We start from the raw sequence: 21,818 nt of genomic DNA, 5'->3' as shown, positions 1-21,818 counted from the left end.
AACCCAACTATGTGTTTCATAGTGTTTTTGGAACCCTAAAACTGTATTAAAGCAATAATTAAGTTTAAAAAAAAAACATTTACTAAGATATAAGTAATAAAAATAAAGATCAGTTTTGGATGCTTACAAAGTGTCTAGTCAAAATTCAGAAAATAGTCATATTATATTATATTAATGAAATATCATATTAAGGAAAAAAGTCAGAATTTTCAAAATAAAGCCAGTTTTTTTAATTGAATACAGAAAACAATTGAAAAAAATGATACTTTTTTTTTTTTTTTTACAAATTTAAAGACATACTGAATTGATATTATTAGTCTCCAAATGTCCCCTAAGGTAGTTTTCCATTGGTCTAACCCATGTTCAATTCATTATATAGGTTCCTTCAACCTAAATGTGTCGCATATCAGGTTTTAGTCAAGTGGTGCCATCCGCTGACCTGCAGGCTCTCACGGCGCATGCGCACTTCGCAGTCTTTAAATACCCGAGTCACCCCTCCACAACAAAACAATCTGCTGTCAGCCGGGCTACAGCTTAATCCAAGTAGTTACTGGCGCTTAAAACATTATGGTGCTAGGGATATGGCTTACTTCTGAATACTTTTATTAGAGGACACGTTCGAAGTGGCCCTAAAAGTGTACTGAGTCGGGAGAGACGGACTGAAAAGCAGAAAGAAAAGAAAAACAAAGATGGCTGTGTAGCCAGAGAAACAAGTCCCAACAGAGCTGTCTCTAGCTTTAATCACCGACAAGTCCCGTGAGTCTCGTGAATAGTCGGCCGCTATCGTAGCGGGGATGCGGGGAGCGCTGCCGACGGGGCTGGTTGTTGTACGTCGCTGTCATTGCGAGTAAGCGCATCGAGAGGGGCGACAGCAGCTGAGCGAGTCCGGGTTGTTTTTGTTCTGCCCGGGCACAGGGAGAGAGGACTGCCGCGTTTGTGTCAACACAGCTAGCCGCGTATCTGCTAGCCTCACTGTAAGTCAACAACACGAGTCGCCGGAGAGAATGTTGCCATGGTTGCACATTGCAAAATGAACTTAGACATTAAATGAAATTCAAGTTGCTCGGTTGCATCATCGGTAAGTCGCATTCCTTCCTAACAACCAGCTTCCGCCGCGTTAGCCTAGCTTACGTTAGCTCGCTGTCAGCTGACCATTAGCTCGACAGGTAGTACGCTAGCCCCCAGCTAACGGGCTAATACTTCGAACATAACAAACATTTTGAAACGTTCAGCGCCATGTCTTCACTGGAAGAGAGGGACGTGGGCGTTGCGGCCGCCCCTGGCTCCTCCTCGGCCGGCCTGGGGGTCGGGGCCGTGGGGGCAGCGGTGGAGGCTGTCGCCGGGGTAGCAGCCATGCAAGAGGATGTGGGGATACGGCGAGAGGGGCCCGAGCCCGACCCTGACGAGCCACCCAAGAAGAGGGTGAAAATACAGGAGGGAGAGTCAGGAAAGCTGGAGGAGAGACTGTACTCAGTGCTGTGCTGCACCGTGTGCCTAGACTTGCCCAAGGCGTCTGTTTATCAGGTAAATGTGGCGACAATCACTCCCACCACCACCTGTATCCTTAACCTGAAGTGAGACATCAGCAAATACCTCATAATAGAGCTCCCCTATGCCCAAACCATCACAACCCAACCTCCAACCTGTTGAATGTTTTTGACCAATTCCATTTTTGTGATATGTGACCCCTCAAAAATGTGAATCAATTGAGATTCAGAGGTCATTGAGTCGGTTGTGCTGACTCATGTTTATAAAATACCCCCCAAAGATCACCCCCAACATCAGCCACATGGCCAAACTGTACAAAGAACCTGATCAGTACAGTTTGCCCTGGCATCGTCGAGTAGAAATATGAAGTAAAGTTTATATTCAAACACATACTTTCCAGAAATAAGCACTCATTTATATACATCTGTTATTTTTTATTCACATTATAATAGTATTCACACAAAGCATTAACATATAGAACTAGAACAACTGATTTTAAGAGTATAGTTTTGTTGCTACTTAATTGTAGCAGTTCTTAAAGACCCACTCCAATGAAAATAGTGTTTTTGGTGCTTTTAACCTGTTCTTGTGACATTTTTCTGATGATGGAGGGTATAAATTAAGAAAATTAAGCATATTTCATTACTTAAATTGTTGTGAATGAGGACTAAACACACAAATTTAGTTGAAAAAAAGCTTGCAGATGTGATGTAGGAGTGACCACGGCAAGCTCCCTGCTCTGCTCCATTCTGATGCATCCAGGTGTAGACGATTAGATCCATACACGTCTCCATTTCCCTTGTCTGAGCTGGCATCTGGCTTTAAACTGTACGCCGGGATAGGTCCAAAATTGCTTGCCATTTTTGTTGCACTGATAATATTAGGTTTGGAGTGTGAGGAGCTGTAAGCTAGCAGGATAACAACTCAGAGGCAAATTCTAATGAATTCTTGCCACTCTGCAGAAAATTAAACAGTTTATTGATTTTAGCTAAAAGCAGGATTATCAAAATTAAAACCACTGGGATTGTTTTTAAATGGATCAAAAACGGATCGGAGTGGAACTTTAAGAACTTTAAGTGAATTTGACAATTTTTATTTTATGTTTTTTTGCCTCTGAAATTGTTTTGTCATATAATTGTCTTACATTTATTTAAATGTTTTTTTTTTAATAATGTTATACAATTTAAAGTATATATATACTTCCTAGGAGTGTGTACTCACTTTTGTGGATTTGATTGTTTACCAGCTGATTCATGTCAAAGCTTTGGCACGCTAGCGTCTACTCTTTCCATTTTAACAGTCTCAATATTTAGAGTTTTCACTTCAATTAAGCACTTTTTGATGGACTTTTTTTATACAGTGTACCAATGGACACTTGATGTGTGCTGGCTGTTTTATTCACCTCCTGGCTGATTCCCGTCTAAAGGAGGAACAGGCCACGTGTCCGAACTGCAGGTAGAAAAAGTTCTCTGTAGTAGTAAAAAAAGAAAATTAAAAAAAAAAACTCTAACAGGACAGTAAAGCTTCAAAAGGAAAAAGTGAACATGAAATAAATAGTAAACAACATAGTCCATGTTTAACAAATAGTCATGCTCAAGTGTGTTTTCGGGTGGATGAGGAAATGGAATGTAATGCTGCAATTGGCATCATTCCACATGAAATATGTGTTTTGTGAAATCAGGGCTTATTTTTTGAATGAATTTTGAAATAAAAATGCATGGATGATAACATTTTGTTTTGTAGATTTATGGTTTAAAAATGTTTGTACGTATATCTTAATTTTAGCCTTTATTAACACTAGTTTTCAGTTACTCATTCTCTAAGTTGTCCCCCTTAAGAAGATGAGTTTGGTCTGTAATATCATATCATCATAGATGCACCTCAACTGTGAGAGACAGAATATAAAATATGTATTTATATGATAATTAAAAATGTATTTTTTAACGTTTTTTGTAGTTGTGCAAAAAATAGGTATTTGGTAAATAATAAAAGTTCATCTCAGTACTGTAATGTAACCCTTATTGTCATTGGCAGAAAAGCAGTTCCAAACCATGATGTTTCCACCCCCATGCCTCACAGTGGGTCTGGTTATCTTAGGATTTATCTCAGCGTTTCCCCCTTCCAAGGATTACTAGTGACATTTATACCAAATAGTTTATTTTTTGTCTCATTTGACCTCATGACCTGGTTCCAAACCTCCTCTGGATCATCCAGATGATCTCTGGAGAACTTTAGACGGATCTGGACATGAGCGGGTTTAAGCAGGGGGACCATAGACCCTTTTCACGTGACGTCACACATAGCCAGTCACACGCAGAGTCGCTTCCAGTGTCTATGGTTTAGAATGGCAAAGCTGACAGCTGAACGCAGTTTAAAGCAATTTTACATAAAAATAAAAGGTAACCTAACTAATTGTAACAGACATTTGTACAATATTTATTTTAGAAATGTCTTACCTGGTTGTATTTGTTTTACCCTCTGAGATTGTTCACAGCTCAGCTGCTTCCCTAAATTCCTATGGATTATATTAGACGAGTCCTGTATTATTTCTCTCTGACAACCTGGTTAAAGTTAGACGTAGGTTACAAGTACTTAATTAAATGCTGCTTGTTTTATTATGCAGGTATTTTTTTCTGTTAATCTGTGCTAATGCTAGCGCCGGCTTTGAAGATGAGACCTGAAGCTGCAGAAGATCTTTTCTCACCAGTTAAAAGTTGTCTAAATTTCCGTACTCACAAAGTAATTGTAAACAGAGCAAAAGTCAGACAATTTCAGGGTGTCTGACATTAAAGTAAAACTAATTACTGGTGCAATGTTTTCTACAGTCAGTGAGCTGTCAGTCCTCTTTGTTTTTGTTCATAACTATGTCTGATATCCAGGAAAATAAAGGTAAAACAGGATTAAATTAATTGAAAATTGTTACCAAAACATGAAAGTTACTATTTCAACGTAATGTTATCAAATACGTCAGCCTAGAGATTATTATTATTTTTTTTTTTCTTGGTTGCCCTTATTTTGAAAGCTGAAAATACGTGGCTCGATAGCTGTTCTTAACATTTTTTACTGAGCCAAAACACATTCCTATTTTTACATTATCCCCTAAAATATCTTGTAGAACAACAAGTACATTTATCCTAAGAAGTGATTAAAATGTGTGCAGACATGCAGCGATGTGCGTTTTTGCAGAAGGTGTTAAATGTGAACAAAATAATTTTTTTATAAACTTTTGTGCCGATCGCACTTAAAATATGTGCAAATAACATCAGTCAAAATAGAACCGTTAGAATAATATCTAGTCAAATGAAAGGTTGATATTTTCAACAATACCTCAAATATTGAAGGATTATTAAAATGTGTATTTTGATTTATGAACGATCTAAGACAGGAAATGGAAATACAGTTCAATAGGACTTTTATTAAATAAATATTACATATTTTTCTGTTGAAACTGGTAAAGTTACCTTTTATTATTTTTGTAAAATTGTGTTAAACAGTGTTCAGCTGTCATCTTTGGGAACACCGGATGTAACTATTTGTTTTTTTGGCCATTTTTATCTGACGTCACCATGAAAAAGGTCTTTTGGAAAACTGTAAGGTTTGAATCCACGAGGACAAAGTGTGTTACCATAGTAACCTTTCTTTCTGTGGCTGCACCACACTTTGGGTCATTGACCAGTTTATCCCATGTAGTTCTGGGCTGTTTTTTCACTGTTTTCAGGATCATTTGTTCTCTAACAGGTGATATTTTTACAAATGTGGAGGTAGATTGTCAGTGCTCTTGTATTTCTGCCATTTTCTAGTGTTTACTTCTTTCCAAGCTGCTTGCTTATCATAGATTGGTGCATCCCACTCTGGCTAAGGCAAATATTTTGTCTCCGGTGCCCTTCGACAGCTCTTTGGTCTTGGTGGAGAGTTTACAGTCTCACTTTAAGGTGTGGACAGGTGTCTTCTATACAGATGACCAGTTCAAATAGTTGACATTAATACAGGTAATGAGTGGAGGATAGAAGAGTTTCTTAAAGAAGAAACTGAACTGAATTCTCTTATTTTATGCATCAATATAAATGCTTAAAGACCCGACAATGGGATTTCCTGGATTCTTTTTTACTTTCTGTCTCACAGCTGAAGTGTATTTATGATAAACATTACAGACCGCTCTCATTTCTTTGAACTGAAAAATTGATAATACTTTTTAGTCATTTAATGAATGAGCCCATTAACACTAAAAAAAAATAGCGGCTATGTTTTTGACTTTTTTCTTGGTTCCTGGTGTATTCTCATTTAAGTTGTAGCACCACCTATGGATAGAATTTCCCGAGATCTGTCTGAATGTTGCACATAATTAACTGTGGTGACTTATGGTTCTGTGTGTTTGTGTAGATGCGAGATCAGTAAGAACCTGTGCTGCAGGAACCTGGCGGTGGAGAAAGCTGTCAGTGAGCTTCCCACAGATTGTACCTTCTGCTTAAAACAGTTCCCGCGCTCCAGCCTGGAGAGACACCAGAAGGAGGAATGCCAAGACAGGTTTACCACACACTTTTCAAAAGCAGAAAAATGTTTCACCAGTGCGAAAAAAAAAAAGTTGCAACCACTTTCCATACAAGTTAAAAAAAAACTTATAATCGAGCAACCACAAATAAGCAGAATACACACCATGCTATTACCATATTGTGTTTGTATGCCTGTAGAGAAAACCCACACAGGCATGGGGGGTGGGTTCAAGCTCAACGGCATCACATGAAGTTAATTTGGGAGTTACGGAGGAGCGTGTGAGCAGGGAAGAAAAGAAAAAAAAACTCGCTAAATATGATTACAGGCCGTGAATTAGTCATATGTGATCCTCGAGCCTTGTGCGGAAACCCATTGGGGTTGTTTCCATAGCAACAAGTGACCTCTCTTAAGAGAGCGGGGCCTTGCTGGTTGCTATGACAGCAGTCATAGGTGTTTTTTTTGTGTGTGTCAGGTCAGGCAGGAAATGTTAGTGGTGTCTTGTGAGGAGGTAGTGTGGATGCAGCGCCTGTGACTGGTAATTACAGGTGTTTTTGCTGTAAGTCCTGTAGAAATGTGAAAAGAGCAAATTATATAGATGTGGGTTTAGTTACGCCTTGCTTCACTGCAGCAGCTAAATGCTACCTTTCATATTATAATTTTCTCACGTTTTAATTAAAAGCTTCTCTCACCGTGTAGCTGATATGAATCTGTTTCTCCTCGTGAGGCTGACAGAACATATTTTAGTACAGGATTAACTTGGTTAATATTACTTTTTCCTCACAGATTGAGACTTTTGTTCCAAACTATCTTTATGAATAATTTTTTGGGGGGTTTCTTTGACTTCCTCTTGTTTCTGTGTTACCAGGGTGACTCAGTGCAAGTACAAGCGGATTGGCTGTCCGTGGCAAGGTCCGTTTCATGAGTTGCCAGCACACGAAGGCGAATGTTCTCATCCGACTAAGACGGGTACTGAGCTGATGGGAATTCTGGGTGAAATGGACCAGGGCCACCGCAGAGACACGCAGCTCTACAACAGCATCTTCAGCCTCCTCTGCTATGAGAAAATCGGATTTACAGGTAGAAATAAATAGAAGCGTCAGCATTTTGCAATTCGTTTGTTCTTGTTTTTCATTTGTGTGTCTGTATAGAGGTTCAGTTCAGGCCGTACCGCACTGACGACTTCATCACTCGTCTGTACTACGAAACGCCACGTTTCACCGTTCTCAACCAGACGTGGGTGCTGAAGGCTCGAGTGAACGACTCTGAACGCAACCCCAACCTGTCCTGCAAACGCACCCTCTCCTTCCAGCTCATCCTCAAGAGCAAGGTACGATCACCCCTCGCTTCCTGCATCCGTCTCCAGCTTTTCACCTCTTTATTTCTGTTTAGGTAACTTGGCCAAATTTGACAAAAATAAAATGTTCTTAAACAAATTCTAATTTATTGAAGTTTGACAACAATCTGTGATGACTTTAAGCACATCACAGGATTGTTTTAGGTACATTTGAAATGTTTAAGATACTACAGCAGCTATACAGAAAACCGTGTGTCTTAAATCATGACTTATTGCGCTGAAATATGTTGTTGTTTTCTTCAAATCTTATTTATTTTGCTTGATAATTACACACCTTCTGGTGAAAAAAGGGAAAGAACAGCCAAAAATGCTAAAAACTAGCTCCATCACACTGTCTCCTATCTTACTTAGTTGTTTTTTTTTTTACTCTCCTTGTGGTCACGTGACACAGAGAGAAACAAGTAGCAGACTGTGTTCTGCCTTCTCCTCCCTCTGAGAGAAAGAATAGATGGACCCGTCCTCTCTTCTTTCTGCTCTAGTCTTCTCCTGAGACCATTTCTTAGCACCTTGAGAAATGGTTTTAGTTCAGACACAGGCCCTAAAATAGCCTTTCCCTTAAGAGAGGGAGGACTGATGATGGTTCTGGGGAGCAGCAGAGTAGATTTCTCCTCACAGGTTTGGTGTTTTCCTATCCACTCTCTTTCTCAACCTGCTTCATTAAGCCTCATACTCAAGTATTTGTTTGTCACTGTAAATATGTTGTACACTCATACACTTATATTTCAAGAATCCCCGCTTTCCGTTTTTTAATTTGAAGTAAATCCCTAAAGTGATGTAATTCCTCAAATGACCACTGGGGGCTGCTTTCAAACATGAGCAAATCTATTGATCTCCGTGAAAAAGTCCAACTTTACACACAAACGTATGTACATTGTGGTGTCAAAAACGTTTTTAATGATATATTCTAAATTCATTAAATCTTTTTGTAATTTCTGTTTTGGTTTTATTAGTTTATTTGTTTTTAGGGAAGTGTTTATGAGGGCTTGAAACATAACATGCCTGAACTCATTTATACACCTTATAGTGTAATCCCTCTTCAACATAAGACAATTTTTATAAATATTTTGAATTCAAAGTCAATTGAAATGTTATTTGTGGAGTAGTTTTCTAATTTTTTTACAAGAACTTACCTCTACAGAACAGGTCAAAATAACGTAAAAAATCTATAAACCAAAAATATTAAATCACTAAGGACCAAGAAGAAATACAATGGTGTCACTCACTGATACCAACTTAAATGGGACATTTACATGTAAAAACAGGCAAATCAGTGATGCTACTTAACAGCAAACAGATTATTTCAAAGCTCTGGATTCAGAAAAATAGCAATTTAAATAATTTTTCAACAAAAATATAACTGTGTTCCCTCGTTTATCCTGGAGGATAAACGTACCAGTTATTGGTAGAATAATATTTAATTGAGTCTTTCTGTGGTTGGTTATCCTGGCTGGTGTGTGCAGGTGAATTCTGCGCTGGAGTGCTCCTTCCTGCTGCTGAAGGGCCCGTACGACGACGTGCGGATCAAACCGGTCATCTACCACCACTCCTTCAGCAACGACACCAACGAGACGGACTACGTCCCCCTGCCCATCTCTGACTCTGTGGAGTGCAACAAACTGCTGGCCGCCAAAAACATCAACCTGCGCCTGTTCATTTTCCAAGTTCAAAAATAAGCAAAGAGAAAAAAAAACGACAGGAAAAGAGGCAGAAGATGAAAGAGTGAAGGAATAGGTGGTGATCGCCGGCGAGGGTCAAAGAGCAGACGCCATGATTAAAGAGAGACACCACTGAACCATTATTACCTCTACACGCACACACACACACACACACACACACACACACCACTAATTACACATACCTCCTTACACAGATTACATCACCCCTTGCTCGGGAAAGCTGTGAGTTGCTATGGAGATGGGTAGGGCTCATTTGGACGGAGAGGCGGGCCGGTGCAGGGTGGGGGTCGGCGGCGGACGGGTCGGCACTCACCTGTGGTTTTGTGCCTGACCTTTCACCTCTGACACGCCCAGCCAAAGGTAGCACACACCTAACCAAAGCAGGGTTTGCTGGCCGTGTCTGTGTGTTCGTCTAAGCGGGACCCCGGCTCTGCTTTCGTGTCGACACATTCCAAAGACGCACAACAATGTGAAGAACTCTACACAACCGTTCTTTGGATGTATGACTGGACTCGTAGGGCATGCACATGTGGGCCCCCCCCCTCCCCTAATTCTCACTTGATGCCTCAGCCCCGCCCCCTTCACAGCCTACTCTGCTGTTATGGCAAAAAAAAGAAAAACATCTGTTTATCTTCCTTTTTTTTTTTTTTTTTTAAAAAACTACTCCACATCTAATGAAGAGCATTTGCTGTTATGGCAAAATAAAAAACATCTGTTTTTATTTCTTTTAATTTTTACTCCACATCTAATGAAGAGCAGAGGATGCATGTGTGTTTCAGGTCTGCAGCTTATTCCTTATCACTAACTTTATTTTTTATTGACCCCAAATATTTAATTATCTGTGAGATTTACTCATCTTGGTTTGGTTTTAGTGTGTGGCTGGTTGCATTTGTGTGTGATTTTTTTTTATTTTTTTTGTTTTTGTTTTTTACTTAACAGTTTTTCATTTTAACCCCAACAGTCTTGTTGTTATCATCTATCCCATGTCTTCATTTATCTGCTGAAAAAACAATTATTTTCCCCCATGAAGTTTTCTTTTAGTTTGGATTCTATCTATTCATTTTCTTCAAGCTTTTTGCTTCTTTCTTGTTATTTGGTTTCATCTGATTAACATGGAGTAACTAAAAAAGAAGTATTTTACTAAAGAGGGCGGCACTTTAGCCAGCAAGTAAAACTGTCCCAACTTTACGGAGTCTATCTGGGTTTCTTCACGGCCCTCTTAAAAAATATTTTTAGCTCTGAGTGCAGATATGTCAGTCAGGGAATGGTAATAGGGGGGTACCTTACCACGGACGCACATTAGTGTTTGAATGGAAACGCAGTGAGGTTACTTAAAAAAAAAAATAGGCAGACAGAGCTTTCTCTCCTCCTGACCTCTATTTCCTGTATTTCTGTGTTTTAATGCTTCGTCGTTTTGCCAGTGGACTCACTTGCTCACTCATCTCACGATGGCTGTACATGTGCCTTTTATTAAAGAACATGGAACCTCCGCCGCCGCTGCTCCTGCCTCTTGTGTGTCGAGCACGCTCTGTGGGTTCTGCATCCAGCGCTTCGGTTATGAAATCTAAATTTAATTTGAAAGGCCTGCGTGGGCGGCGGGAAACGTTTCATTGAGTTTGATGGGAAGAATATGAATCATTTTGGGGGCAAAATGAAAATACACAGAGCAGTGCTCTGGTCGGGGCTGATGTTTGCTTGCAGGTGGGGTATGAAAGGTTATTTTAGTAAAAGTTAAATGGATTGGACATTTTTGAAGATAAATATAGTTTTGTTTCATGTCAAGAAGCTATTGTCTTTTTATAATGATCAGAAAGTAATTTTGGATGGAAATTATGTTAAATGTGTCATTTAGATTTGAAAAATTACAAAGTAAGGTTCACTCTGATGTGATTACAGTGAAGACTAAATGTTTGTTATTGTCGAAATTAAGCTTATCGGCATTTGTAGAATCGAGAAATGGAGAAGACAGAAAAGATACAATGTTATGTAATGACCGTTTCTCAACAGGAGGGGGCGCCACTGTCCTAAAGATGAGTTTTGTGACTTAAGCATCTCAACTTCCCCATCAAAGTAAAAGTGTTTTGGGGTGTGAATCCGAATGAAAGCAGAATCCTTGTCAAGTCAAGCCACAGCACTTTATTTTCTTCACACAGTGGATTTTCTTAAAACACAATATATAATTTAATAATATAAAACTCCATTTGTGTATATAAATTATGCATTCAGTACAGTAAATCTGATGTATACTACTAAGCTTTGGTATGGTGGAGCATATATCGCTATGAGGAAGTTTGATGAAGGATGGATGGAGGGGAAATGTGCATCAGTGCAGGAACTGGAGAAACGCTCTTCAGTACTGCGAGGTCCAAACCGGAGCGCCGAGGCTGGTGCAGCCGGGAGGGAAGCAGCTGCCGCTGTGATGAGGGGGCGGAGCCACGACGCAGCAGTATGCCACATCGGCCGCTCCTCCGGTCACAACTTTACTTTGAGGAAAGGGCACTGGGACACCTCCCTGCTGGGGGGGAGGAAAAGATGAACGTCGCTGAAGAAAATCTGCCCCAACAAGCACTTCCTAAACTCTGAGATGCTTCTTCTTGAGGGTGGGGGGTGTTTACCTGAGCAATGCTACACTGGTGGGGGGCAACTGGTGCGTAGGTCCCCAGCACAGCCTGAGGCTGGTTGCCGGGAGACTGCTGCATCTTCAGAGCAGGAGGAAAGCTTCCTGTAGACATGGAGAGGAGAAATTAACACTTTTGATCAGATTATTTAGGAATAAATACAAGTTGTTGTGTTGCTTATTTTAATTTCTAACCCCCACTCCCCCCACACAGACATTTTCAATTTATTCCACCCTATAATGGGAGCTCATTTGAAAAAAACTGTCACAGATGACACGAGAAGAAAAAAAATGTCCTCTCTTTGACGAACAGAAGCAGCAGGAAAAGAGACCGGTTCACTGTGAGACCCTCAGAGTACATCTCTGACAGTGTAACGGCCCCCTCCTCTACTGCCACGGCGCCTTCCCTCGCACCAAACGCTAGCGGGCAAAAGTACCTGCTGATGGGGCCGCTGGCGCCGCTTGGGTCATGCCATGCTGGCCGGGTGAGCTGCATCCATACTGAGTCGTCAGAGGGTTCTGGCTGTAATAATAACCAGGCACCTGCAGCAGAACAATAGTTTATTATTATCAATCAAAATGTTGAGTCTATGATCAAATATGCAGAGAATTAAAAAAACGAAACCAAAATGTGCATTTTGCTTACTTGAGGTGGAGGCTGGCAGTAGCTGGAGGGGTTGGGGAGAGCTGGAGGTGCATAGGTGAAGCCGTGGTTAGGGTGATAGAGAGGAGGAGGCTCTGCGGTGGACGGACAGCCCACCGTCACGTGAGCAAACTGCGAGGAGAGGTCTTCAATCTGCAGGTGGGAGGAGCAGAGGAGGTCAGCACCCACACGCCTGTAAAGGCGGAGTTGGTGTTTGGCGATACGTACGGTTGAGTAGGGCTGCGAGGGAACGACGTGCACCATCTGAGGGGCTGTGTAAGACACGGACGAGCACTGAAGCACCTGAGAGAGACACGGATGGAGGCGCTTGAACAGACGAGCATGCAGGGGGATAAAAAAGCTGGGCGAGTGGGCGCACGCAACCTGCTGCTGAAGCGGCGGAGGGGGGCAGGCCTGCAGCTGAGTCTGGCTTTTGATTGGCTGCTGATTGTCTGCGGGGATGTACACAGCAGGGGTTCCGTCGGGGTTGAGGAAAGGATGTCCTGAGAAGGAAAAGGCTGAGCGTGATGAATGTGCCCGTCGCTGTGGAAAGCTTGTGAGAGGGCGCCGTGTACCGGTGCGTGGGTTCACTAATATGCTCCCCGGTGGGATCTCAGTCTCCGCGATGTAGACGGGATTCGGGGCCGGCTCCTCGACGATGGGGGAAGAAGGCTGGGGGCATGTGGATGGCAGCCTGTAAAGAGAGATGGAGCCTGAGAGGAAGAGGAGAAGATGAGAAGACTATTTTAAAAAAAACATCATTTTCATCCAAAAATAAGATGAAATCACTGCACATCACCTCTCAGCAGTATTGTTTTTTTTCCCTCTGAATATGTGAAGACTGGAGGTGTTGTGTGAAAATTTACAGCATTGGTGTGAAAATTCATGAGTTCAACGCTCACACCAGAACTAGCACTGCTTCTTTGTTAATTAGATGCGACCGAATTGAGAGCTGGTGCTTTGGAAACGGCAATCTTTCAAAAGTGCTGTGATCGCTTCCACACAGGTGTGGAGGAGCGAGCACAAACTTCCCTGGTGTGATGTGCTAAAAGTGTCAAAAGTTAAAAATAAATACAAAAATAAGAAGTGCACCTCGTGTGTCCCAGTTGTGGCTGGCAGGCTGGTGGGGTTTGGGCGCCGGATTCGTCCACTGGTAGGAGGAGTCGGAGTCGGTGCTGCTCCAAGGTCGGGGGTCGTTGCTATAGTGACCGTCGGTCTCCATGCTGCTCTGCATGCTGCTGCTGCCCGTCCAGCTGGAGCCTGAGCTGTTACGACTCCCTCTGTGAGGCACAAGAAGAAAAATATAAAATCCATCTTTATTGCAAACAGGGGGTCAAAATCGCTCCAACACCTGCTTATATATCAGATCTCCAAGGATCTAGGCTGCTTTAGTTTACTGATATCATCTCTAAACTTTGCCAGAGTGCTCCACCCTGACAAAAGAAAATGTGGGCTCTCTTTTCCACTTCCTCTGCAGGCTGGGAGAGGCTCTGCACCAGCTAAGCTGACCAGATTAAGATGATAAATGACTGCGTGAGTGCAGACAGAGCTCCACCTGAAGAGCTGCCTTCTCCTCTGGGTCTCAGCGTACGGGTTGTACTCCTCCGTGTCCCTGCACACAGATGTGTATTAATGACCTCATCTAAATATAATACGCTTATGAGCAAATAGGAAAATGCCGCGCAGGCAAACTCACCTGGTTTCTGCTCGAGTGCTCTCCTGTGGGCCGAGTGGCTGGAAGCAGAGAAATGATTTAGAACCTTCTGGGGTTTTTTTCTGCTGGCTTGGTCCTTCTCGCCCTCTCACCTCTTTGTTGAAGATTCTCTCCCGAGCTTTTTGGTACTCCTCCTCCCTTTCCTCCATCGACCTGCTTGGCCGTAAAAGGTGGGAGCGACTCTGTTCAGGAAAGAGGAGAGGACAGTTCAAGTCAGACGCATGACGCGATCGGACGATCCCTGAAGGGGGCGGACAGGCCGACCTGTTCATCGAAACTGTTGTCTCTCTTCAGGATCGTCTTCCACTGCTGGATCTCCTCGCTCTTGCCCTTGTGCACCATGTCCAGAAAGTGCTGCTCCGGTCTTTAGCGTGCAAACACAACCAGACATGAGCTCGCACCGAAGTGTGGGAGAAAAAAGTTGCAGGAGGAACGTGACAGGAGCTTACATGCGTGTCCTGCTCGTGGTGTTGATGATGACAGACTTGCCTGTGTGGTCCACATTGTGCTCCATGCCAAAGTAGGCCGCCACCCTGTGGACCAGCATGCGGTGGTAAGGCGACATGGGAGCGAACTTCTTAAAGGGGCTGCGACAGAAGCGGGACAAAAAAGATGTAAGGAGGTCGGAATGACAATTATGGAGATAAAGAATGATCAAACGGAGAGATTCAAGTCATTCTCAAACACCCCCACACTGCCATGACTGGATCACTATATCGATTGTTAATCATCAATGGAGCTGCTAAATCTTTTGTTACATAAATGTGGCGCTCCAACACTCCTACCTATTACTGCCTATGAAGTCCATCATATCCTGCTCCAGTTTGAGCAGCATCAAACGGTCTCTCGGGTTGCTGTTGAGGCTGTCCACGATGAACTGCTGCAGATCTATGCCAGTGGAGTCGGTGTACTCCTCACTGGACTCTGATGGAGAAAAAACAAACATTTAACCACACACACTGAAAAGGATAACCGGCTTCTTACTCCCCCCAGAATCCCCACCTTTGGTTGGTGAGTCCTCCTTTGGTTCTTGCTCTTCCTCCTTGCAGGAAGTTGCGTCGTCATGGCACCCAGATGTGTTTGTATTTCTCTGAAAGAGAAAGAAAGTCAAATGTTAGAGTGTTCTGAGGAAAAAAACAAAAATAAGTGGAGGAGGTTGTTACCACGGTTTCTTCAGAGGGGGGGGTCTCCTCCCAGACGGCTGAACTTCGGGATAACTTTCCTCTGGGCTAAAAACATGCAGGACCCATGTTAGGAATTCATGAAAATCAATATTTCTGCAGTAATAAATTACAAGGGTCCGCTTACCTTGACTTTTTTCTTTGGTTTAACCTTGTTACAGTGTCTCTGTAGGTGGAGCAGAATTTGTTATCACCTAGTTAGTGGTGGAAGGAGGAGGAGGTGTCCGCAGGTTCAACGTACCTCCTTCTCCAGCTTTGCTATATTGTGGCACTCCTCTTCGGCCCTCTGGTTGTACGATGGAGGGGAGGGGCACCGAACGGCGGCGCATGACGTCACGTCGCCAGGCTCTATGAGGACGTCTGCGGCTTCTGCAGCGGCGTCCATCATCCTTCAGAAAACAGGCATAACAGACCACCCCGTTACATCATCACGTTTACATAGAAACCAAAAACACATTTGAATGATTCTTCTCCCGAAAAATGCCCTGGCGTGCATATTTGCATGAGCGTGTTTGTGTTTGCATGGTTTTTCCTACCTGCAGGAATATTTCACTGGAGGGGCTCGCAGGTGAAGAAGGATGAAGTCGAATATTCCATGTTCCCCGCGGGGCAGGCAGAAAGGCAATTATTGTCTCTGCCCCCCCTTTTTTTGGGGGGCTGCTGTTCCTCTCTGCACCGACTCCACCGATCACCTGATCGCAGACAAAAGAAGGAAAAGCGGCGTGTCAGTGGAGCTGCAAACGCTCTCCACGAAAAAGCCCGCCGTGGCGTAGCTGCCAGCGTGCCTCTGTGCTCGGATGGGAAATTTGCCTGCGCGTTTGCATGCGCGCGCGCTCGATGTGAACGCATGTCTGGTATGTGTGTGTGTCTGAGCGTGTCCTTAAGCTTTTCTTAGAAGCGGCAGCTGTCGAGGACAGCACCATCCAATCCGGGCGGCGCTGATATTCCCAGAATGCCTAACTAAGTCTCCGCTCCCTGCGGTGAGACCATGGCTGATACTGAGGGGATGCACACACACATGAAAACACACAGAAGAGGAAGGGGCATTCCGGCATCTTTTCTAAGGGGCCAAATGAGTTCAGTGGGGACGAATTCTGCAGCAACACACAGCTTAGGGGGGCATTTAAGCCTGGAACACCAGGGACAGAATAACGAGCTTTGAGGATGCCGACTCCCATAACGTGGTTATTTAACACCCGCCAGGAGATACCAGCAGTTTCAGGAGAAAAAAAACATGTTCTCGCCTTTACTTCCCACAGGCATCTCAATAAAACCTCAAAAAAGAGAAAAATATAGTCTTTCAGATGGTCTAAATGAGTTAAATACAAAAGTATATGCAAATATAGGAAAATATAATCATGCTGTGCAGTAAATAGCTATGATGACGATTGATTATTGCCACTTCCTCTTATGGAAATGCAAATAGAAAGGTTAAAAAAAGAAAAAATAGAATTGAATAAATATACTAAGATATAATGCAAATGTGTCAACTTTATTTGCGCTATAAATAACATTTGAGACTTTTTTTGAGGCAAAAGACAAATTTTTAAATTATTTTTAATCATTTTTTGTTGTTGTTAAGCTAAAGATTAAATTAAAAAGATCAAAGCTGAATCAATAAAAGACAATGGCAGTAGTATGGATCAGGGATGCATGAACACTCCAGGGAGCATTCGTCCACCCACAGCCTGACCCTGACCTTTGACCTCACAGATGATGCTGGCAGGGACGTAAAGTCAACACCTCTGATTATCACGATCAAAGGAGATCTGGGCGTGAATTAAAAGGACGAGCATGCTGGGATTGAGCTACGCCTGCAGGTGGTGCATCAACGAGAAAAGGGGAGAAGAATTAGCGTCTGCGGTGGAGCTTACGACTCAAAGAGCTCCTCCATTTGTTTTTTTTTCCCGTGGAAAGCGGATTCGAGCGCAGCCACCAGGTTTTTTTTTTTTGAGCTGAGCGCTGCAGAAGTGGCGAGCCGCCCAGGGAGAAGGTGTGACATGATCATTAGCGTGTGACGGATGGTGGCGAGAGGGAGAGAGCACCAGTACCCGCTACATCATCATCCATCTGCTGCTCTCTGCGAAGCCTCCAGCCTTCGGAGCCACTTACTCACCAGGACACCTTTCTTCTCCGGCCAGAAGCTGCCAGGTTGGCCACGCTGACGCAGCCAGGCCAGACGGAAGAGGTCCAAAACCTACCTCAGATGGCCACTGTCAGATTAACTGAGCCAGTCAGAATCATAAACTTATTAAAAACTGCCATTTTTGTGTGCCCAACATTCTGCAATTTTCATTTTCTCAGGAGTGCATCCTTACACTGTTTTTGTATTTCATCTGTCTCCAAAAACTCCAATCTCCAAAAACCGTTAAAATTGGAAGCTATTAGAACCTCCAGTTACAGTCTCTAAAGAGACTTCCCATCATCCCTTTCTGCAGGAATGCTCATTTATGGGCAAATCCATCCAAATTAAAGCAACAAATAAAGAATTTTGATATGAATTCAGCTCTTTAATTGAACTGAAACGTCAAACTTTATTGCACATCTTGCTGGACTACTTAAACTCGATCTCTTTGCTGCAGCATCTTCACCACCACCACCACCCCTCTGCTTCCCCAGAGAAAGGTGGATGAGAAAGTAGGGCTGCACGTGCGAGATTTAGGTTATACTGTCCTGTCACCAGCACCTGGGCAGCCGCAGCCTGTCTTATCGCCAAGGTGACTTGTGGTTTTGACAGCTGCATTGCTCTGCAGCTGAACTATAGGGGGAAATACTGACTAGAACTGACATGCAAGCAACTGCACCCAAGGAGAGAATTTCACACTAAAACTACCTGCATCTTATAGGTGGCAAGTTTTGGGTTATGAAACCAGATGAGCAACTTGGACTTCATTTAAGGGGATTTTACTCCTCTGCTGTAAATCTTAGTGATGCTTGGTGTTTCTTTATGGGGATTTTACTTTATTTTCATCCTATTTGGCATTTTTTGGGGTCAAATGAACTATTTTTTTTAACCTTTTTTCTATGATTTTTTTTTTTTTGTCTGATCTCTGAACAGGATTTGAACAGGTGGCCTCACTCCCTCAGCATCCCGCACAGACACCGCGGATGGAGATGCCGGACTATTTTTACAGAGAAACCGCGGAGGGAGCGGACCTCCTGCTCTGGGACTTCAGCTCAGAGGAGCGGATGACCTCCGAGGCGGATGCCCGTTTAAAACATTCTTTATTATTATAATTTAATTGGCAAGACTAGAACCGAGGAGCGCCAGGTAAACAGACGGAAGCATCTTCGTATCGTTCATAGCAACTGGCAGGAGAAATGCGGCTGATGGGTGGGATGCTGAGCGCCGGTTACTACCTTAAATCTACCCATTTATAAGCGGTGTGACTTTCACAACAATTTACCTGAAAGTGCTCACGTGCGGTCCAGAGACGGTTGAAATAAATGCAACGAGAGAACAAATGTCGACGTGAACCAGACGAGAACCGTCACGAGATGTTAGCTTACCGGGAGAGGAGGCTTGTTCTTCGGCTGGTGGATCCCACCGACGGTCGGACGGACGGCCTGCCGCTGCCTCCACCGCGTCTGTAAACTGAAAGGTCCCGAGCTCCCTCTCAGCCTTTTGCTCGCCTCTGTCTGAAGGGAAGGGGCGGGGCCAAAGCCCTCAACTGCCGCGCGCGAGGAAATGCGCGCGAGGCCCGCCGTCCCACTCGTTTCTATCTCTGTGTGGCTTCATTTCAGCTTAATTTCGACGTTTTTTTTTTTAACTTTCTGACAGTAAAAAAAAAAGTAAATACAATTTTCATTAAAAAACAACATTTATTCGTTTGTTTTAAACTCGTCTTGACCAGCAGATGAGCAAAAAGGTAAGAACTGAAGGCCTCTTGTGTTGTGTTGGACAGATTTTACTGTTACAGTAGGGGGTTATGAATCTTCTGATACAGGGGGAGTATATTTGTATAAACCCCTTTTGTATTTGAGGCTAAACTTTATTTATATTAATGATGTCTGCATATGTTACTTGTTTGACAACAGAAAATAAAAGAAAGAAGGAGAGTGATGGGGAGGAAAAGAAGGGGGGGATTATAATTATTATTAACATAGAAATGAAAAACAAAATTCGGTCCTTCTGTTTGCATGTTATTCAGACCAAAAAAAGTAAATATATTAATAAATAACATGGCTTAACACTGTCCATGTCAATCATCTTGTTAACTCTTCTCTCTTATGGGGTCCAGATGACCCGACCCTCATATTGATGTGTGATCCCTCCCATGACACAGGTGGACAGGATTTTATGTCTCCCACGGACACCAGTGAAGATAAAAGAAAAATAATTGGGAAAAAAAAGCGAAGTGCGCTGTCTTGTGGGGTCCAGATGACCCCGCTTTTAATGTAAACATGCCTAGCAGACATCTTCTGCCTGACCTCCTTCTCGAGTTCCTCTTATTCCCAGGCCAACCGAGAGACATCATCTCTGCCCAGTCCTCTCCCTAACCTTCTGCTTATTACTCCTCACCGTAAAGAAGTCCTGATGAATCCATTAAAAAAAATACTCCTGGTAGATTCACTCTTATTTGATACTAACTTTAATCACCTTAAGACAGAATACATAGAAAAACTGAAATCCTATTTCAACCTGATCACTTAAGCTATTAAAAGAAAATTAAGCATGAAACAAATCCAACTCACGGCGCCTCTCCTGTTACGGAGTGTAGAACAACTCTTGTCGTCTGCTTCTAACGCCTGAGGATTGTGTGATTAATTAAAAGTCTGCCACAGCACAATGTTGCCCCATCAAAAACAGCATTTAATTACAAAGACAAGAGCAGCAGCCATAAAGCGTATTTTATGAAAAATACTATTGAACCAGTTTGTTTTATTTACCTTGATGAATAGCGTATCAATTGCAGCCTTAAGTACACTTTGAATATAATGTCTGGTAGGCTTTAATGGTGTATATTTCCATCGATGTGTTCACACTGTACGCGATGGTTGTTGGTTGCAACTTCAAAGCATTTTTTTTCCAGAAAAACATGGCAACGATTTGGAAAGCCGGTGATTTGGTGTCCTTGATGCCAGGACAGGAGACTGCAATATGTACCCTCTTCACCCAGTTTACCAATGTATGCTGTTACACGGACGTCATCTGGTAGTGTTGTCAAGCCTTTCATCTGGGGTCAAATGTCTGAGGGGCAGACAAGCTTGAGTGGTGTTGGAACACGGCCAGTAAAGCTGTCTTTAGAGCTCACAGAATAACCACCTGCCTATCAAAATGTTTGAATTGGATCTCAAACATAACATAAATATTAAGGTTAAGAAGAGTTATCAGGTTAAATTTAATCCCAAAGGAAATTAAGAACATGTGTGTTTTTGCAAATAGATAATAAACGCTTGTGTAACAAGCCACCAGCCGGTTGCCTTGTGAACTCTCACCTCAAACAGGAAGTGCATTTTCCTAATCATCATATCACGCTCAGGTCATTATGGAAAAAAACTATTAACTTTTGATTCGGTACACTCCACTTTATCGACTCTGTTTAGGCAGAGGTTAGGACTCAAATACGGACCCAACAGACATATTGTTCAAGAAGATGCTCAACGCAGTTTCTTGAACATGCAGGTGTTCACACTGTACAAGCAGGGATGGGCTTCTTCTTCTCTTCTTTTTGCTACTATTTGCTAGTGCACTTACCGTCAGAAGAGGGCTAGTGTGAAATGTCAAACCGGTGCAAATCTTGTTCCAGGCTTGTTCTTTTACAGCTCTATTCCGATATATGAAAGACTTGGTGTCATGACTTTTTTGTCGGAAAAAAAACACAATTATTAACTTCTTCTACATGATCAATTTTCAAACAGCCGGTACTTCCATAAATTAAAAGGGATGCTATCTGCATGTCACATCCAAATCCAAGTCTCTGATTGGTCAAAGTTTGACCTGGTTGAACCTTCAATCATTGACTGTATATTGACTGGACATATCAGAACCCTCACTTCTCGTGTTCCAAATAGGAAGTACCTGCTGGTACCAAGAAAGTCAAAATCTCGTAGACCTCTATTGAGAAATAGACAATTACCGTATTTTCTGGACTATAAGCCGCACCTGTATATAAGCCGCAACTGCTGAATTTAAGAAAAAGAAGAAAAAAAAAACGAAATTCAAGCCGCACCGGACTATAAGCCGCAGATATCCATGTTGAAAAATTTGATATTTACTGCATGTAGAGAGCAATTTTGTATTGTGAATGTACATGTATCTACCTGCTGTCTCCAGCATCTCAGCATAGATCAATTGATGCTATGCTTGTGTAGAGCAGTGCGGTTTCCTTCCTAGATAGCAAGCTCGATGGTCTTCTACTTAAAATGTTTACCACACAAACTTCTTTGTGGGATTTCCATGATGAAGAAGCGAGGATTTGAAAATAATTACCAGTTAGCAATGTGTCATGCGTGTTCTGCTAAAGAAAAAGTAGCGTTGGCTATTCTGATTTACATAGATTTTCTTTGTCTCTTGTTTTTGATTCTATTTCCGGTTAGAGCTCCTCTAACAGTGGAAGAAAAATTCACACAATAGCCGCACCTTTGTATAAGCCGCATTGTTCAAAACCTAGGAAAAAAGTAGCGGCTTATAGTCCAGAAAATACTGTGTTT

The 21,818-nt window shown here is 42.6% G+C and overlaps 2 protein-coding genes across 4 annotated transcripts; one reads left to right on the top strand and one right to left on the bottom strand.

The window, feature by feature from the left end:
* Positions 1-315: 315 nt before the first annotated feature.
* cyhr1 (cysteine/histidine-rich 1) lies at positions 316-10,499 on the top strand. Of its 3 annotated transcripts, XM_024259137.2 has the most exons (7): positions 452-1,078; positions 1,233-1,524; positions 2,849-2,943; positions 5,869-6,012; positions 6,845-7,056; positions 7,128-7,306; positions 8,794-9,006. In XM_024259137.2, the coding sequence occupies exons 2-7, from the start codon at positions 1,237-1,239 to the stop codon at positions 9,004-9,006; spliced, it is 1,131 nt and encodes a 376-aa protein (XP_024114905.1). In that variant the 5' UTR covers positions 452-1,078; positions 1,233-1,236. The 3 variants fall into 3 exon arrangements, with proteins under 3 accessions (XP_024114922.1, XP_024114905.1, XP_024114913.1); XM_024259145.2 differs by having other exon boundaries at positions 455-1,524; positions 8,794-10,499; XM_024259154.2 differs by lacking the exon at positions 5,869-6,012 and having other exon boundaries at positions 316-1,524; positions 8,794-9,125.
* A 626-nt stretch (positions 10,500-11,125) lies between these two features.
* arpp21 (cAMP-regulated phosphoprotein, 21) lies at positions 11,126-18,892 on the bottom strand. Its single transcript, XM_036214214.1, has 20 exons — positions 18,675-18,892; positions 15,705-15,856; positions 15,406-15,553; positions 15,292-15,330; positions 15,147-15,212; positions 14,986-15,073; positions 14,769-14,907; positions 14,433-14,570; positions 14,248-14,347; positions 14,076-14,165; positions 13,966-14,003; positions 13,825-13,881; positions 13,362-13,549; positions 12,845-12,982; positions 12,654-12,772; positions 12,498-12,572; positions 12,273-12,422; positions 12,064-12,169; positions 11,625-11,731; positions 11,126-11,524 (listed from the first exon to the last, which is right to left on the bottom strand). The coding sequence occupies exons 3-20, from the start codon at positions 15,550-15,552 to the stop codon at positions 11,360-11,362; spliced, it is 1,950 nt and encodes a 649-aa protein (XP_036070107.1). The 5' UTR covers position 15,553; positions 15,705-15,856; positions 18,675-18,892; the 3' UTR covers positions 11,126-11,359.
* Between the last annotated feature and the right edge of the window lie 2,926 nt (positions 18,893-21,818).

Source organism: Oryzias melastigma, linkage group LG11 (genome assembly GCF_002922805.2).
Source record: "Oryzias melastigma strain HK-1 linkage group LG11, ASM292280v2, whole genome shotgun sequence".
NCBI lineage: Eukaryota > Metazoa > Chordata > Actinopteri > Beloniformes > Adrianichthyidae > Oryzias > Oryzias melastigma.
This window is presented reverse-complemented; position numbering and strand designations above follow the sequence as displayed.

What these genes read in the sequence shown, in the direction of transcription:
- cyhr1 (XM_024259145.2), top strand. Translation starts at nt 1,237, where the DNA reads ATGTCTTCACTGGAAGAGAGGGACGTGGGCGTTGCGGCCGCCCCTGGC. An exon ending in CCAAGGCGTCTGTTTATCAG is followed by an intron (nt 1,525 to 2,848) that starts GTAAATGTGGCG and finishes TTTTTTATACAG; the next exon opens with TGTACCAATGGACACTTGAT. An exon ending in TGAGAAAATCGGATTTACAG is followed by an intron (nt 7,057 to 7,127) that starts GTAGAAATAAAT and finishes GTGTCTGTATAG; the next exon opens with AGGTTCAGTTCAGGCCGTAC.
- arpp21 (XM_036214214.1), bottom strand. Translation starts at nt 15,552, where the DNA reads ATGATGGACGCCGCTGCAGAAGCCGCAGACGTCCTCATAGAGCCTGGC. An exon ending in CCACAACTGGGACACACGAG is followed by an intron (nt 12,983 to 13,361) that starts GTGCACTTCTTA and finishes TCTTCCTCTCAG; the next exon opens with GCTCCATCTCTCTTTACAGG. An exon ending in ATTAGTGAACCCACGCACCG is followed by an intron (nt 12,773 to 12,844) that starts GTACACGGCGCC and finishes TTTCCTTCTCAG; the next exon opens with GACATCCTTTCCTCAACCCC.